The 19,352-nt window shown below is 41.9% G+C and overlaps 1 protein-coding gene across 1 annotated transcript; it reads left to right on the top strand.

The window, feature by feature from the left end:
* Positions 1-2,647: 2,647 nt before the first annotated feature.
* Positions 2,648-14,457, top strand: ehd1a (EH-domain containing 1a). Its single transcript, XM_037261702.1, has 6 exons — positions 2,648-3,352; positions 6,696-6,793; positions 10,405-10,646; positions 11,646-11,816; positions 12,406-12,570; positions 12,992-14,457. Exons 1-6 carry the CDS (start codon positions 2,964-2,966, stop codon positions 13,523-13,525), a joined length of 1,599 nt encoding a protein of 532 aa, XP_037117597.1. The 5' UTR covers positions 2,648-2,963; the 3' UTR covers positions 13,526-14,457.
* The last annotated feature ends 4,895 nt before the right edge of the window (positions 14,458-19,352 follow it).

Below are 19,352 nucleotides of genomic sequence, written 5' to 3'. Positions count from 1 at the left end.
ATAATACAAATAAATACTTTTCTCATCTAGAATGATGCCATTGTAAATGAATGTTGTGTATGCTTACCTTGTTAAATAAAGGTTGAATAAAAAACAATTGTGATAAATTCAGGTTATTTTATAATCTTTAACGCTTTTTTTTAATTCGGACAAAATCCACAAGAATTTGCCTCCCCACTGGTAATCAATGAACCCCATTTTAAAGCATAATTTTGGTGTCACCATTACATACAAATGCTAAACATCCTGTATTATGTTTTGTCATTGCTCCATTTAACTGGCTCAATCAGTTCATTACAATTACTGATACGTAATAAATAATGAGCAATGATCCTAAAAGTGCTTCAAGTTGCATGCCTGGTCTTTCTCTCTCTCTCTCTCTTTTTTTTTTTTAATCACATTGCGTGTTTGTTGGTGCACAAACACAATGACCACAATGACATTTGCTTTTTGACTTTATGGGCAGGGTGGGTCTGTTACATATTTACAGTAATTGTAATGATTAATTTCTTTCTCACCCACCTTGCTGTCTTAAGGAACAGCCAGTCCATGCGCAAGCATTTTCTTTCTTTCTTCTTTGTCACCTTTCTTCAAGACCCTTTTCCGCACCTGTACCATGTGGTAGTCACTCTTAGTGGCTTTATCAATGTAATCATTTTATTTGTTACCTTTTTTATTTATTTGACTTACAGCAGGCTCCTTTTTTTAGTCTGTAAGTATGGACTTCTTACGCATTCACATGAAATATATTTTAAATATTCGGTTAATTTTCTTATTGAGCTGCAAAATGTAAACTGTAGCCTATTTGCGGTGTATTTGTATGTATTATGTAATGTAGTTTACATACCCTGAGCTGAGCTTTATGAATTCTGTCGCGCATTTTCGACTCTTACGAAGACGTTGTGGACCAACTTCACAAGGACCATTGAGTAATGTGTTAAATGCTGGACAAGGGAAAAAGTTGCTTAACTTCTCAAAATCCCTGCTGTCCATATACAGAGGTAAGTATTTTTCAATAATCATCATAGTAAATGTAAATAATTTAATCAACTCAACTGCGCCAACACACTAAAAAATAACAGGTAAGTTTTGTTATAAAACAACTAAATGAAGGAAACGAGGGTGAATGTGCAACTTGAATTATTTTTATTGCCCTGTTTTTTTCCATTGGAGGACGGGGTTAAAGGTCAAAACCTATTCATATTACTGAAATTCTAAAAAACTGTTCAGAAAGGATTTACACAGTGAACTGAAACATAACTCCAGTCATCATACACCTGTGTTCACTGTGTAAAACATTTCTGACATGTAAAACATTTATTACATGTTACATTTGATCACTCCCTTGTCTTGACTTGTCTTCTTCTCCCTCATTTTATTGGTGTCATAAGATTAAACATGTAATGTCAATGGGGTTAAAATCCAAGGACACTATGGTTCTTGATTTTAGGTTTATTACGCGTGGGACGGGTTATCACTTGAGGGCTGTGATATTATCAGTAAATCATCTCTTCAGTCAGCGCACTGTGACCAAAAGGGGGCAGCACTATTTCACGTGTGGGCAGTTTTCTGTCTGGAAGTTATTACTCAAACAAGAAGCTGAGGCTCAACACAAGACATGTTAGGATTTCCCAATTTAAAATTGAGACATTTATATGTTGTGTGTCATGTCCTGTGTGTAACTTTTTCTGTGCGAATTCTAACGTAATCATGAAAATGGGAACCACATGACACTTGATAAAATGTGTAGTTGTTATTCCTAATACCTGATGCATTTTTCCTCCCATTGTCTCAATGGAATGAATGTTATATCAGATTCACTTTTTCACAAGTTCTGCCTGACAGCTGTGCTCCTCTGCTATGGGTCTCACCAGCTGTAACAGCATCTCCATATGGGAAAACTTGGGCTTCCAGTGGAGCTGCTGTTATCTGTGGCGGGACACCTCTTATCATCCCAAACCCCTACATACTAGGCTACATCCTAAATATCACATTTGTTGTATTTTGTTCGTGTTCTGTCAATAAAACACATTGAATATGCATTTCTCCTTTTTGTTCTTCATTTATATGGTGAAACAGGCAACCTGGTGCTTAGGGTCTGCCTCATATTTCTTGCTTGCATGCGTGCGTGTGCGTGTGGAGGGGTAGCACCTAAGACAAAAAAAAAAAGTACAATTATAAAATACGCCAAGAGCTGAAATTTCCAGATATGTTCTCTTGTACATTTTTTCAATTAAATAAAATGATTTACTGCTCTGATATTCACGCATGTTCTTTTCCATGCGTTGTGGTCTATAATCAACTTTTGAGTGAATATCGATTATCACTACTTCGATTATCACAACTTTTCTAAGTGCATCGTGGGTAATTTTGAGTGCCCACAAATGTATCAAATTAATCTCTGGATATTCGGACACCCAAACAAAATGGCGTAACTCCTGAATAGTGTACTATAAAGGAAATAGTGTGCACATATTGACACAGCACAAGTCTGTGTTTAATATCTATCCCCCAAAAATGCAATAAATTGTAAGTAGATCTTCCATGACCATTATTTTCGATTGTAACATGAGAATGTCAAATGGTCACTTTCGCTTTCCGTACAAAGTCAGGTGACCCGAACGTCACAAAAAAAAGCCTTCTAAGTTATTCGCAATAACGAGCGACAAAAAAATCTATTAATACTACGATATAATTCTCAACTAAAGGTATGTGTTTTTTAAACATCCTAGAAATTTAAATTGGTGTCTGTTCGAAGAGTGACTCGTCCTCGGAGGAACGTGTGGCGCTGTATGGCTTGCTAGCAACGCGGAGGGTGGGGACAAAAACTTGCCAGACCTCGCCCAGCCATTGCTTTATTCCGACGGTCAACCCGCAAGGCGCTGCGAAACAGCCTCATCGTTACACCAGGTTTACGTCCAAGGGGGATTCTGACACAGCTGTGTCAATAACTTTCATACACTATGTTTAGGAAAACCTTAAAAAAGGACCCCGAGCTGTTTCAGAACGTGGCGGACGGGCTACGGCAGCTTTACCGGACCAAACTGTTCCCTCTGGAGGACACGTATCGATTCCACGAGTTCCACTCTCCTGCCCTCGAAGATGCCGATTTCGACAACAAGCCCATGGTGCTGCTGGTGGGACAGTACTCCACCGGCAAAACCACTTTCATTCGCCACCTCATGGAGCAGGACTTCCCCGGAATGCGCATCGGGCCCGAGCCGACCACAGACTCGTTTATCGCGGTGATGCACGGGGATCAGGACGGGGTGATCCCGGGTAACGCGCTGGTAGTCGACCCGAAGAAGCCATTCCGCAAACTCAACGCATTTGGGAACGCCTTCCTAAACAGGTACAGATCTACTCACAAGTTTCAAAAACGGATCAAATCCAAATAATAAAATACTAAAGTATTATAGTGTATCGTCAATGAAGTCTACCCCCCCCCCCCCCCTACACGCCCTTTTCACTCTTTTTCAGTCAGCTACAGGCGATTACACAATGTTGTAAACTGTGTCACGTTTGTGTGAATTTCCCACTTTCATCACTTCCCAAACTGTTTTGTGGCAATAGCTTAATATGTCTTCTTCTCAGTTCTGGGATTCTGGATTCGAACCATAACTGTCTTCCCGTTTGGGGTTTGCATGTTCTCATCCTATACAAAGTGAAACATGCCTCTTGTCTTAGTTGAAGACTGAATACTGAATAGCTCGTAGGTGTAAATCTGAATTGTTGTTAGCCTGAATGCGTCCTTCCTCTCACCCAAAGTTAGCTGGGATAAGTTGCAGCTGACCCATGACCCTATTGAGGATATACACTGTATATTATAGAATGGAAGGACGAAGAAGTAACGTAGGTCCATTTTCCTTCCACTTTTCAGTCAACATGTCAGGTATCATTCCACCCACATACAATTTGAACACCTGGCTTAGACACTGACACATTTGTCAAGTGGCCCCTTGACTGAAGGCAGACTTGTAGATGATGTTTCCAAGCAATAGATTCTGACGTTTTCTACCTCCAAATGGTACATTCTTATCACAAGCAGCATCTCTCTTGTGCATTGAAGTTGTTCCAGCAGGTTAAAGGTTCACGTGTCATTGGCTGACATTGTTTCACAATCTGAACAAGACTAACTCAGCCTGTGCGTCCCAAAGATAGGAGTTGGTGAGTCAAAGCTCATTCATACAGAGCCTTTAGTTGCACAATTTCAAAAAGTGTACAACTCCATCTTGTAACGTGGTTTCATCCCAAACGTATGTAAAAAGTGTGTCATGGTCCAGTAAAACCGAGGTTGAACTTTTTCCCAAAGGCATGTTTGGCGTAAATGCCAAAAGGACACCATACCCACGACAACACATGGTGGCGGCAGCATCATGTTTTGGGGCTAATTATTTAAAAGTAGTATATCAGGCAGAGCTAATTAATACAGCTTCATAGTTGTTGATGTATCAGGACAAGCAAGATGACAGTATTTCCACTTTCCATTGCGGTCCCTTCCTGCAATTTTGCAGATTGTTTGCCCTTTCTTCCACACGCTGCCAAACAACATCAGTCAAGCTCAGAGAAACAAAATAAAGCATCTCAGATAAGACCTTTAAAAGAGCGGCGGTGCCGGACTTCACGGTGGACGATTCATCCGTCCGAGTGTATTACAGATGTGAGGGGAAGCCAGATAAGAATGTGTGTGTAAACAAAGGCCATTGTCCATCTCTGCATCATTTGTCACCGTTTTGGACGCCGTCCCGTAGTGTCACAGACCTGTGGCTTGCTTTGAATGGAATTTGCAACTCACTTTTGCTCTGTTTGGCAACCATGTGTAGGCTCATACAAAGCGTTGTAGCTGCGAAGAGGGAATTGCTTTGGCCTATTGCTAAGTGAAGAGCAATATTTTCAAGTCATTTTAATTCCAGTATGTTAATATGGTCCATGAGCGGAGGATGAGATGCTTGTTTAACAGTCGTCATGATTACTCTTTAACTCGCTGGCTCACCTTTGATAGGAGCTGTTATTCATAAAGAATGGAAACACAAGTTAGTCATATGATCCTCACTCCTTCAAACTCCAAAGGTAACAACGGCTGTCTTTTTTCTTTCCCCTTCTTTTGAGCCCTTTGACACTACTAAATGCCTCTCAGCCCTTTACACAGAAGCTTCAATTGCTTGGCCTTTGTAGTTACACAGTCAGCCGGGGGCTGCAAATTGAGGCGCTATCAGTAAAAGCTGAGTCAGCAAAGTCCAAGTTTCGCACCGACCGGTCTGGCTTCACCCTGCCCTTCTCCTGGCCTTTAATTCCAGGACACTGACGCTGCGCTTTTCCTGAATCCGACACATGCACAGCCTCAAACAAAGTTGGAAACAGTAGAGGGACAAATTTGCAGCGGGGCTCCTCTACATACTAGGTAGACGCAAATGTCAGTAAATATCTGGTTAGATGCTCACATGCAGACGATTGGACCCTAGAAACATGAGACAAATCTCTATTCTGTACCTCAAGATGGCTGCCTCCACACCCATTTCCTCTTTGTCAACAGGAAGTAGGTGGAAGGTCAAAGGTCAAAAGTGAGGCATGAACCTCACCTTCAGTCACAGGACATGGATATTAACCCTTGGTGTTATTTTAGCGAAGATGTGCAGCTGCAGGTTCTTGCACCCACTCGGTACATAAGTAAAGAGTGACGCATTTCGCACAGTTGCAGGGAGCCCGTGGCTCGCCGTTCATAGAATTCCACCTCATCCCTTCATTTCTTTAGACAAGCTCTGTGTGGAAACTATTGGGATTGACGGCTAAATGGAAAGCCCTGAGCCAAAATTCCAAAGTATGCCGGCAGTTATGACTGATGGGCGGAAAAATCCTGCGTGTTTCTTATCTAGAACAAACAGCGTAGCATTACAGCGGCAGACCATATGTATGTCACATGCTCAGTTTTCATTCCTCTTTGGATTTTCCTATTTTCATTGTGTGCTATGAGACCTCTGTTGGGGTTTGTGGTGCGAGTGTGTGTGCGCTCATGCCTTTGTGTGTTTTCGGTATGACTGTAAAAGCAAGGCTTCTTGCTCAGTCTCATGACCCAGTGCCTCTGAGCTTTTTTTTTTTTTGTTAGTGTCGCTTCAGTTTGACTGAATGCGAAGACAAGATCTCGGGGCTATTTTGACAATTTTGTTCCATATGCCTGTGCGTATTATAACTTGTCTTCTGACTAGGGCTGAACAATAATTAAAAAAAAATTATATATACAGTCAGGCCCCAGGGTATGAATAATCTTAGGATAACTCGATCTGGTCTACTGTATTCTGATTTATGTCTTACTGACAGGTGTTTTCACAATAGGCTACCTGTTTTAGAAAATATTGTGAAGTTGTTGTAGTGAACTCTTAAAAGACTGCAAGCTATAAAAAAAATGGAAATTCTCTGCATGTCAAAGTGGTTTGTATCCCAAGTTCCAACTGTGCCACTATTATCCAGCTTGACAAATATTAAACCGTCTTGACAGGCGTTACTCACATGTTTGAGTTTGAAAACGAGTTATTCAAAACTCCATTATTGTCTATTTACTTTTCAATTTATGTGCACACTGACCTTTTTTTCCCACACCTCTTCCATCCTGCCTCATGCTCTTTTTCCACTTCCTTCTTTTTCTTCTCTTCCTCTTTATACTGTACTTGATGCCCCCTCCCTCTCTTTCTCCTAAATAGGTTCATGTGTGCCCAGTTGCCCAACCCGGTCCTGGAGAGCATCAGCATCATCGACACTCCCGGAATCCTGTCAGGAGAGAAGCAGAGGATCAGTCGAGGTTTGGCAAATCCGCATCATTCCCTAGTCACCACACCCCACAAATACAACACAGACCAACGCATGCATGAATAAGCAAACAGGAAGTTGAAATATGAAAATATGACCCAAAGTGTGCTCCCTCTCAAGACAGTTCGAGTTACTCATGATTGCCAACTTGTATAACAGTTTGAGCCCCAAATCCAACAAAACAGGCAAAAAAAAAAACCCCTCAAACTTTTAGTTCATATTCTGCCCTCTCTTTCCACTCCACGTTTGCTTTCTGTTCATCCTAATGACATCATCAAGTCATTTCATAGTTTCACATTCCGCAGTGAATATTCATCAAAGTTGAATAATGAAATGCCACACCTCAAATTACCTTGTTTTTTTTCTTTCAGTTTTGTTTTCAGTAAAACCGTATCACTAGATAACTGTAAGTAACCTTACTACTGCCAAATGCCTTTGAGGCCTGCTTCATTTAACACCTTCCCCCAATTACAGTGCTAGCGCTATCTGCAGTAAATAAATGTTCTCGACCACTACGCGAGGAAACGCCACACATCCGTTTTTAGTCACTTTTCACACTCTGCACTCTCACTTCAAAAGTGCCACATGCACAATTTTCGTGGGACTCGACTTGCAAAAACGTCTTCCGTTTTCTGCACGCTACAAGAGGAAGTGTACACGCAGCAATAGAGGGCTTTTGTCGTCAGAGAAAAGGAAGTAAAGCGGAGAATCGTGAATTTCCACAAGAAGGTCGGCACCCCCGCGTGCTCGTTCCTCGCTCAGTGCGCTGATATGCAATCTGTTTTTTATTGAGTCCATTATTCCCATGACAGCGCAGAAAAAAAATTGCAGCTGGAGCAAATCGAGGAGTTCAGCAAAGAGATATTTAAAAGGGCCATGCAAACAAACAGAACAAAAACGATTCTTACTAATAGCGGTTTAAATGTACTGAATTTGTGATGCCTATTGAGGTGACCTTGACTCTACCAAAAGAGAAATCTTTTATGCACTTTTTATGAGTGCACGGTACACTAGTCTACACACACCAGTTTCCCCTGTTTGTGTATAAACAATGATACAATGCTGTACTCTACTGTATCATATACAAACAAGCGCGTATAGACTTGAAACACTATGCAGATAGCAGGCACCAGACGACAGGAAGCTTGCGTACCAGCACTTGCTCAAAGCTAATATTGTTGCCCTGTAATGGAGCATTAGCACACAGCTAGTATATACAGTGTGTACAATGGGCAGCGCATATTTTGTATACATGGTGGTTAAACAGTGCGGGCAATGTTTTTTTTATGGAGCCCCGTCAAAGTGACAGTTGCTGGGTGGAATGTCTGCTGGACTCGAAAAGCTCAAGACAGCAATTTAGGTCCAACAAGGCATCCTGTCACTGACTCCTTGAAAGAATTAAAAACGTGTCAAAGCACAAAAATCATGATATAATGTTGTTTTTGGTGTGGTCAAGAAAAGGGGTTCAGTGTTATCTTGTAAATCATAAAATGGTGAAATTACTAATGTAAATTGCTGTTGTGATTTGGCCAAGCCAAAACTGTCAAATTGATTTCATAGCTTTCGGTTTAGTCACAAGTTCAACGCAGAGGCGAACAGTTCAATTGTGTGACATATTATTTCAATGAGCTTCTTATAAAACTCACTTGTTTTTTTGCTTTTTAAAGCCGTGGTTTGATTAATATTGATTTTGTGGAAGAAGAATGAAGCAGAAGAATCCAGCTGTTTTAAGAAATCCAAGAAGGCCTTTATGCACCGCCGCTGTCACCTGAAATTGAGGGCTCGCACTTTGATTTTGATTTCAATCAACAGTTGGGGGAGGTGCCACATAACATTTTTTTTTTTTCCGGGAAAGTCGGCCTTGCCAACATCTCTCATCTGCCGTGCATTCGACGACAGCATCACAACTTGGACTTGCCTCTACTTGTCTGCCTGTAGATTGTAAAGTCCAGGAAGAACAGACTTTGACAGTTACTGTCCAATTTGAGTGGATTGGAAACTATTTTGTGTCTGTTCCGGAATCTGTTGGGTCTGGCTTGATGGAAGGAGTCACTTAATTCTCCCAAATGCATTCTCCCAATGTTTGCTTTGCCTGTGAGAGTGCCCACTTTCTTTCCCTATAAGGCTGGTCGGCATGTTGCGCTTGTGCATCCCCGCGTGTCGTCGTCGTATGTTAAAGGAGCAGCAGTTGTCCATGCGAGCTGGCTATAAGGGAGCCTCATGCTTGTGCAGCTGTCGCTCAGGCCTGCTTTTCCTGACGTGTTGAAAAAATAGAAAGCAGATAGAATGAGCAAAATGTCCTCCGCTGTCTCCCAAAGGGATCTTGAAACATGTCCTCCTCTCTCTTCTCACACATGCTAGGCGCACAGACAGGGAAATGTATTTTCACGTGCCCTCACTCACTGTTGCAAGCTCCTTTAGTTCTTTAATGGCCCCTGTTATCTCATTCTTTCCCTCCCGGCCTCCGCCTGTCCAGTGCCACGCTCTCCCCTCCGCCTTTACGCACACATGCGCCGACGCAAACAAAGGGTTGGAAGGAATGCGTGCGCAGCAGATATGCGATGCTGATTGCAGATCGGGCCCCAGTGAGATAAATTTGCAGAGATCCGATGACACGCCTTCAATCAAATCTATTCTGTAATTCTTCCCACCCACTGCTCGTCTATAAAGATAAGGATTCAGTGGAACTGCTGAGGTCGGACGGACATTGTCACTTTTTGAAGACTGATCGAGCTCTAATGTGTTTGTATTTTGAAACAAATGTAAAACGATTGAACTGCAAATAATTCCTTCCAGAGTTAGCCTTTCAAATTGATATATTTTTTTCAAGTAACATGTTTACATTCTTAACCGCTATGACAACCACTTAATATGTAGAAATTACAAACATTTAAAATGTTGAACAGGGACAGATCAATTATCAGCGCCGATATTGGTCATTTAATATCAGCAATGGCCTTTTAAAACAATCCGATGGCTTGTAAGAGATCAATTTAAAACCGATTTAAATATTCAGTTCACTTTGAGGTGCTGCTGACCTTGGGAACTCTCTGCACCTTGTCTTTAAATTCAAACAAAGATGACATTTGTTAATTTGAAAGTTTAGAAAATTCACCTACTGTAGAAAACTAGAGAGCTGTTAACTTGATTTTATCAGTCTGTTGTCTAAGATCCAACCGAAACAATAATAGCACACAACTCACTTGACTTATTTACACTGCGTATACATTAACACTGATGCTCATACGTCCACTCATAAATGTGTATTATGTATGCTACAAACAAAATTCTTATCATGGACATCTGTAAATTCTTCCATGTATATAGTTTCTCTTGATGGTGTATTGTAATTGACTTAATTGATGTTCTTGGGAAGAATGCATGAACTCTCATTTTGAGGTAATGAAACTTCTGGATGTACTACTCAGTGTCAAAACGCTTGAGCAAAGAACCAAATTTGCATGTATTAGTTCCTCCGTGGAAGCGGATGTGAAAACACAAGCCATGTGTGTGTACGTAAAAGAATTGTGGCACAAAATCACACAGCAGGGCATGAAAAGTAAACGTGAACTCCTCACCGCCACGTGTTCCTCCCGCCTGCAGGGTACGACTTTGCCGCCGTGTTGGAATGGTTTGCGGAGCGCGTGGACCGCATCATCCTGCTGTTCGACGCCCACAAGCTGGACATCTCCGACGAGTTCTCCGAGGTGATCCGCGCGCTCAAAAACCACGAGGACAAAATGCGCGTGGTTCTGAACAAGGCCGACCAGATCAGCACCCAGCAACTGATGAGGGTCTACGGGGCGCTGATGTGGTCCCTGGGAAAAATCATCAACACGCCTGAGGTACACACAACTGATTGTGAACTATTTGTGTTAACATTTGCTCCGCTTCAGATACTTTATTCGAGGCTCCATACATCAATCAGTATTTGCCACATATACAGTATTTAGACATTATTATAAACTGCTTTGTTTTTTGGACATTACTTCCATCGATCATATATTTTTTTTTTTTTTGCTCCTTTTTGTTGGGTGATTGATTACTAATGAATTCTCGTAGTCCCCCCCCTCAAATCTCAACACAATATTATACATAATTCCTATTGACTGGAGCTATTATGTACTGTATAACATTTTTTATTTAACCATTTATTAAGTCAAGAATTTTTATTTTATTTTTTTTTACTACTTTTCCGCTCAAGACTGACAACGAACCCATAAAACAGGTTTAACAGGACGAGCCAAATGCATGCAATCTCTTAACACAACAATCAGCCGTGTTCCTTAGAATCAACTTGTCAAATTAGGTGACTGGTTTCAGGTTGAAAGTGTTCAATGAGTATCGGAGCCTTCATTTTGACCTGTTTCCATGAGGAAGGAGCTGTGTATTTATAAGTTTCCCCACCGCAGTACGGATCTTAGGCACAACACTTGTACAGCAGTTTAAACGTTACTTAAAGAGAAAGGCATGTCAACTTTTTTGTAACATCGCTTAACACGGCATTTTGGCCAATTTCGTATGGGTGGAATAAAACGTTTGGTGCCACATGACATAATCTCGCTAAGTTAATGTTTGAACTTGGACAAAAGTCATAAATGGATCCTACAGGGTCATGTGGACAATTATTCACTGACTTTGCAGCCTGCAAGAATGTGCGTTAAAGGACTTGAAGTGTCTCACTGTTTTTTTCTTTCCTCACACCCTACCTCATGCGGCGGCTGTTTACATTTCACAAATGCACTTTTACTGTCTGTTTATTCTTTCAACCCACATTGCTGTGTCATCACTGTCACTGATGCGAGTGAGCCTGCTCGTGTCAACGTGTCGCCACCTCCCCCCAGGTAGTGCGTGTGTACATCGGCTCGTTTTGGGCCCAACCCCTGCTGGTACCGGACAACAGGAAGTTATTTGAGGCCGAGGAGCAGGACCTCTTCACGGACATCCAGTCCTTGCCCCGCAACGCTGCTTTACGAAAACTCAACGACCTCATCAAGCGAGCGCGTCTCGCAAAGGTTAAGGCTTCCAAAATCACTTCACGCCCCTATGCGGTCACATGAAAAGTAAAGCGTACTCAGTCTCTTGCCCACAATTAGCCGAGTCCAGTGGCACTAATTAAGCCAAGTAGAATAGAACATCTGTGCATGTCAAGTCGTTGTTCAGATTAAAATGTAGTGGCGCATGTAAACTGCAGAAAGGACTTAATCACGGCATGTAAATAATTGATTTTTGACCGGAACGACTGACATTTTTGTTTTGTTTTGTCCAAATTACCCACAATAATAAATGTGTGGTTAAATGATATTGCCAGAATTTTTGATACGACTCATGTAGTGGATCTCCCCACTGTTGTATCCGTAGTCTCTCTGTTTTACCTGTCTATAAAGAAAACATATGGTCGCTTTCAGGCGGAATCATTACATATACATTGACTACTTTTCAGGAAATTAAAATAAAAAAAAAAATGACCTCGTGTGTCCAAGAGAAGTCATAGATTTGACACTTAAAATGAGTAAATAGTGTGTAAAACTCAAAGACAATGTTACGGGACATTACGGTGACAATATGTGACGTGTGTTATTTTTTTTTAAAATTATTTTTCAGGTTCACGCCTACATTATCTGCTCACTCAAGAAGGAAATGCCGAGTGTGTTTGGAAAGGACTCGAAGAAGAAAGAGCTGATTGCCAACTTGGGCGACATCTACTTGAAGGTGGAGAAGGAGCACCAAATCTCACCTGGAGACTTCCCCAACCTTTCTAAGATGCAGGTAAAGTGGAAATGACCGATAACCGTCCATATAGTGTATGGTACCTACCGCTCGACACTGATTTTCACATCTTTACTGACCTGTACTTGAACACAATTTTGGAGCAACATGTAGAAAAACAATCAAACTTTTTTGAGCTGACTCACCTGTTAATTGATTTTTCAATATTATTAAAATATTTTTGAAGAGAGAAACAAGAGAGCGTTGTGCGTGGATGCTAAGACCGCTCACATAGCGGCACCGAATTTGTTTGTGAACCGAGGTTTGACTGGAAACGGCTTCATCTTCACCTCTTTCCCGACATTGCCCTCCAGGATGTGGACCAAATTTATTTTTCCTGGTTTGCCAGGAAATCCTGCTTGTGCTCTACCACTGAAAGACCAATCTATTTCTATCCCCAATTCCTGTTTTCTGTTCTTAGGAGATGCTCAACTCTCAGGACTTCTCCAAGTTTGCCGCCATGAAGCCCAAGCTGCTGGAAGCAGTGGAAGACATGCTGGCCAACGACATCGCCCGCCTCATGGCCTTGGTGCGCCAGGAGGAGGCGGCGCTGCCCAGCAACTCAGTCAAGGGCGGTGCCTTTGAGGGAACCATGAGCGGCCCCTTCGGCCACGGTTACGGCGAGGGGGCCGGCGAGGGCATCGACGACCTGGAGTGGGTGGTGAACCGCGACAAGCCCTCGTACGACGAGATCTTTTACACGCTCTCGCCCATCCATGGCAAAGTTTCCGGCGCTGCCGCCAAGAAGGAGATGCTCAAGTCCAAACTGCCCAACACGGTGCTGGGAAAGATCTGGAAGCTGGCAGACGTGGACAGAGACGGCCTCCTCGACGACGAGGAGTTCGCTCTGGCCAACCACCTAATCAAAGTCAAGCTGGAGGGCCACGAGCTGCCCGCCACGCTGCCCGACCACCTAGTGCCCCCATCCAAGCGCGTGACCACAATGCAGGATTAGACCTTCACTTTCTGTTTGGGACTCTCCGCACGCCAGAGAGTGACTGGGGGGGGAGGGGGGTGTTGGTTTCTTGTGAATTAGAAGAGAAATTATTGTGTGAAAAAATGCAGCTCTGGAGGAAAAATTAAGAGACCAAAGAAACACTGGTTATTTTCTTTTTTTTTTTGTTTCATTTTCTGCAAATAAATTCTCTAAATTAGTGGTTCTCAAACTTTTTACACCAAGCAAGTGCCACACCAATGCATGCATACGGGGCTCTTCAGCTACAACCACAATGACAAACATTTACTGCACTGTAAATTTCGTTTGCGTGAAAATATTTTCAAAATACGTCAACCAATATAAAAGATTAAATGCAAATATCCTTGACAATGAATACTCAACTGTACTGATTAAAAAGAAATCAAGCCACTGTCACACAATGTAGTTTGAACTCTTTAATCAGAGCTTGTCTCACATACCCCGAGAGAGCCTCAAGAGTACAAAAGAATCACAGCTCAAAATGAATATTTTGATTTTGAATTTGGGAGTGATTAGTAGTTTACATAATAAAACATATTAATTTCACTCAAACGTACCTATAAGTAGCAAAAAGTGATAATTTTGCAGTGGTCACTTAATTTTTTCCAGAGCTGTACTCAATAAGTAAATTAGGAGGGGGAGAGTGGAGTGATTTTCCACGTGAGAGAAAGTTGCTACATCCCGAACCACTTCATTGGGTAGCGGGATGTTGAACCTAAATTTACACCTATGTGAAAAAGATGTCCTAGTATACATTATATAGTCAACATCATTTGATGATCCAAATAATATAATTTGGAGTAAGAGGAAATAAATCATTTCATCTATATTTTTGTATTTCCTGGTGTTGACTCCAAATGCTTCCATTTTTGTTATTTTGCCAGATAAATAAAAGGAATGTTTATCGTTTGGCTCCTGACCACGAAGGTTTTGTTCAATATTTGCTTTATGGGAGGGCAACCCTGACAAGTTGACACATAAAGGAACAATCATTCATCATTGTGCTGTATTTTTGTTTGTTTGATTTTATGTATTTCATTCGAATATTTTTGATTTTACGTCGCATTTTACGTCATTATTTCCAATGTAGGAACTGAGATCTGTCTGTATATATCTCTATACATCTCAGAGTTATTAATCAAAGACGTAAACACTGGTAGAGTTCGAAAAAAATGCTGCTTATTGATATTTACTTGTTTCCTAATTATTTTGACAACTCATCACACATGATTAGTGTCTTCTCGTAACGGGTGATGACGTATACTATTATGAAAGGTACTTTGAGCATTTATTTCAGAAGTGTGCATCAAATTGGCAGATCTTAACCTCAATCAGTAGTAGTAGTATCCAAGAAGTCGCTTTCAATTTCCAAAGGGTTGGTGATCCATAACCATTTTCTATACTGCTTGTCCCCACGGGGGTCGCGGGCGTGCTGGAGCCTATCCCAGCAGTTATCGGGCAGGAGAAGGGGGACACCCTGAACTGGTTGCACACAGAGACGAACAACCATCCGCACTCGCACTCACACCTAGGGGCAATTTGGAGTGCTCAATCGGCCTACCAAGCATGATTTTGGGATGTGGGAGGAAACCGGAGTGCCCGGAGAAAACCCACGCGGGCACGGTGAGAACATGCAAACTCCACACGGGGAGGGTCAGAAGTGGAATCGACCCGGCATCCTCCTAACTGCGAGGCGGACGTGCTAACCAGTGCTGCATCAAGCCGCCTGGGTTGGTGATTCCGCTTCATGATATCAACCGCCCTCTGTTGGCCAAATTGAGGCCACATTACAGTGCAAGCGTAGGAGCAGAAAAGCGCCTATTCATAAAAACAGAGAATGCGTCATCTATGCCTCATTCACTAGAAGAACCCACAGGAAGGCCTATTATTGGACACAGTTGAATCACTTAATCCCTAATGATTTTGTTTTCAGTTTCTGGAAATGAGATCATATTTAGGTTCTCATCAGTGACGTGCGGTGTGATTCATGACTAGGGAGGCACTGACGTCCCACTCCCCCGGTAGAATTTGTCCGACACCTAACCGTGTCACAAAAAAGGTTGGGAAACGCTGCTCTAGAGTGGCTTATTCATTATTTAATTTAAATTATTTTAATTAAAATCTCATATCAGCAGTCTTCACACATAAAAACACTCAATAACAACGATGTCACGTGAATCTTCGCGAACGAACCTGAAAATGGCGGTGTACCTAATAGAGTGACCGAATGACGTCACAGATCAAACAGCCAATCAGAAAGTGGGGGTGAGGGCGGGTGTGGCACTTTTTACTTTCATTTAAGTTTTGACCATGATTTTTCCCTAATGAAGTGGCCTGTTATTAGGAACACCTGAAAATGGCGGTGTACCTAATAGAATGTCCGCGTGACGTCACAGATCAAACAGCCAATCAGAAAGTGGGGGTGAGGGCGGGTGTGGCACTTTTCACTTTCAGTTAAGTTTTGGCCATGATTTTTCCCTAATGAACTGGCCTGTTATTAGGTACACCTGAAAATGGCGGTGTACCTCATGGAGTGTCCGAGTGATGTCACAGATCAACCAGCCAATCAGAAGGTGGGGGTGAGGGCGGGTGTGGCACTTTTCACTTAAACCAGGGGTGTCGACTTCCAGTCCTCGAGGGGCCGCGTTCCAATATGTTTTCCAAGTTACCCTCGTTAAACACACCTGCGTGAAAAGATTTTGGTCATTTTCACGTTCTGCAGGAGCTAAACTTTTCACGCAGGTGCACTTAACGAGGGAATCTTGGAAAACATGTTGGAATGCGGCCCCGAGGACGAGAGCTTGACACCTGTGACCTTTGACCATGATATTTCCCTAATAAAGTGGCCTGTTATTAGGTACACTTGAAAATGGCGGTGTACCTAATGGAGTGTCCGTGTGATTCCCTCGTTAAGCGCACCTGCGTGAAAAGTTTTAGCTCCTGCAGAACGTGAAAATGACCAAAATCTTTTCACGCAGGTGTGTTTAACGAGGGTAACTTGGAAAACATATTGGAACGCGGCCCTGAGGACTAGCGCTTGACACCTGTGACCTTTGACCATGATATTTTCCTAATAAAGTGGCCTGTTATTAGGTACACTTGAAAAGGGCGGTGTACCTAATGGAGTGTCCAAGTGACGTCACAGATCAACCAGCCAATCAGAAAGTGGGGGTGAGGACGGGTGTGGCACTTTTCACTTGGGGGTGGGGCCACTTTATGTATTTACACATAAATACTTGCATTTGTTTGCATATGCCTACGCATACAAAGCGAGGTTCCAATTCTAAAAGAGCATTTAGGTATATGCTCACAACTGGGATCGAACCAGGTTTTGACCAAGGTGCAACAGCCTGTGTCACTAACCAGTCAGCTATTTCGACCTGGCAGCCCTAGTCTGTCTGCACTCTTTTGTACTAGTGATGTGCAGTCCAGTTCATTTGGGAAAAAGCTCACGGTCATCATGTATTAACACAAGCTTGCATTTGTTTGTATATGCGTACAAAGCGAGGTTTCAATTCTAAAAGCACGTTCTGATGTATGCTCACGCCTGGGATCGAACCAGGTTCTTGCCGAGCAAGAGCGTGTATCACTAACCAGTCGGCTAATTCGATGTGGAAACCCTTGGCCGTCTGCACTATTTTGTACTAGTGATGTGCTCAAGTGAACTCAATCTTTAGAATCGGTTCACTCAAACGATTTGTTCAAAAGAATCGTTCACCGAATCGTTCGCTATACTTTCTTATTTATTCATTCATTTATTCATTTTTACCTCTTTAGTGGACCTATTGAAGTGTCCATGAGGTGTACCTAATCAGAGGCCACTTCATTAGGGAAAAAGCTTGAGTGAAAGTGAAAAGTGCCACACCCGCCCTCACCCCCACCTCCTGATTGGCTGGTTGATCTGTGACGTCATTCGGACACTCCATTAGGTACACCGCCATTTTCAGGTGTACCTAATCACAGGCCACTTCATTAGGGAAAAATCATGGTCAAAGCTTAACTGAAACTGCAAACTAAAATACTTTCATCAATATGTATAACCAGATTTTTTCATTTAAAAAAAAATACTTGGGAACAGAATTGTTTGTAAACCAAGCCGTTTGTAAACCGAGGTTATTTCAAACTTTAATCTCCCTGTATATGAAGTTTCTACGTTACCTGTGTTATGAAGTTACAGGTAGGATTTGTCATCTTCAATGATAAGATATTGTATTATACAGTAAAGTGGATCCTCTCTTTACGGACAATTCGGCTTAAGAACAACTCTATTTCAATTATTTATAAATGGAAAACATTGCTTCTGATATCGGGTAAGCAAACTTTGGTAATCGAAACCATATTGTGAAACTATATTGATGGTAAAGTTTCACATGTGTTCTTTACAATGTTGATGCAAGAATTGTAAACAACAGACTCACCCCGCTTGGCTTATGTAAAATATTTATTATAATGTATTGCGTAACATTATGCTGTTTGTAATCAAAGGATAATGTCTTTCTGGACACTATTGAACCCGTGATATTCACGTCCCTTAAACACATACAAAGTCATTTTGACCTGCTTCTGAAGTAGCACAAGGTTGCCGGAATGTCCACAGCGATGTGAAGTGAGCCGAGGAAAGATTGCATGTCTCTGTGCTTGTGCTTCTTGTGTAAGACCAAGACATACATACATAGTACATAGACTGCCGCGCTCCTACTGTTCTCTCCTATTCATTCTTTCCGTTTTCCTGTCCTCTTCCGTCAGGAAGACCTCCCATCACCCCTCCCAATGTTCCCCTCTTCCTTCCTTTTTGGGTCTTATTTGCGGCTTCATAGTCTCACCTTGTTGCCTCTCGCCCTCCCAATTTTTCTGTTCCAGTCACCTCTCGTATATCTAAAAATAAATAGATGTGACATCGTGAACCTTGCCACCTATGCAACTAATAATGCGCATAGTGCAGGTTCTCAGAGCCAAGGTGAGGAATTGGTCACCTGTGTGTAAACGAACATTATGTCAAGTACAACTAGGGGACAAATGGGTGCTGGTCACCCAATATGTAACACTCACTAATGAGCTTGGCAACACTCTTGTGAGAATTTATTTAAATAAATGACATCAAATTACAGATACAAATTACATATTTTTCTACATGAATTTGGAGAGTTCAATTTTTGTCTGATGAGACCAAGGTTGAACCTTTTGGCCATAATTCCAAATGGTATGTTTGGTGCAAACACAACAGAGCTCATCACCACGAGAAGACCTACAGTGGATTATGCGTTGGGGTTTAAGATGGAACTGGGTGGAGTCTTAAACAAGGTGGGAATAAATAAATAAATAAATAAATAAATAATCTGTTTAGGGTTGCCCAGAAGCTCTTTCTGGTGGCTGTGTATGCTGTCTCCTGTTTAACGTGTTTGAATGACTTGAGTGATTGGTTAGTTCTGGATACAGTGACATCCTAGTTTTTAGCAAGTGTACACATTATGCAACCATATCATTTATGTTTTTTTTTTTTCTTTTTACTTCCAGTCTCTAAAATGTGTCTTTTATATATTTGAGCCATTTTAATAGTGGAAACGTTTTGAAATTATTCCTTGATTTCAATTTGAAATCACAAAAAAACAGGCATTTGAACAGGGGTGTAGACTTTTTATAAGAGCTGTATATATGTGCCCTGTGATTGGCTGTTAACCACTCAATGGTGTGCCCTGCCTCTGGGATCACAAACGAACCCGACAACATGTATTAAGAGAAACTTTAAGTTTACTGTGCCCTCACTGAAGGGTACCAAAGCGAGCTCTAGGAAAAATCTGCCCGACAA

Source organism: Syngnathus acus, chromosome 10, assembly GCF_901709675.1.
Source record: "Syngnathus acus chromosome 10, fSynAcu1.2, whole genome shotgun sequence".
NCBI classification, from domain to species: Eukaryota; Metazoa; Chordata; class Actinopteri; order Syngnathiformes; family Syngnathidae; genus Syngnathus; species Syngnathus acus.
This window is presented reverse-complemented; position numbering and strand designations above follow the sequence as displayed.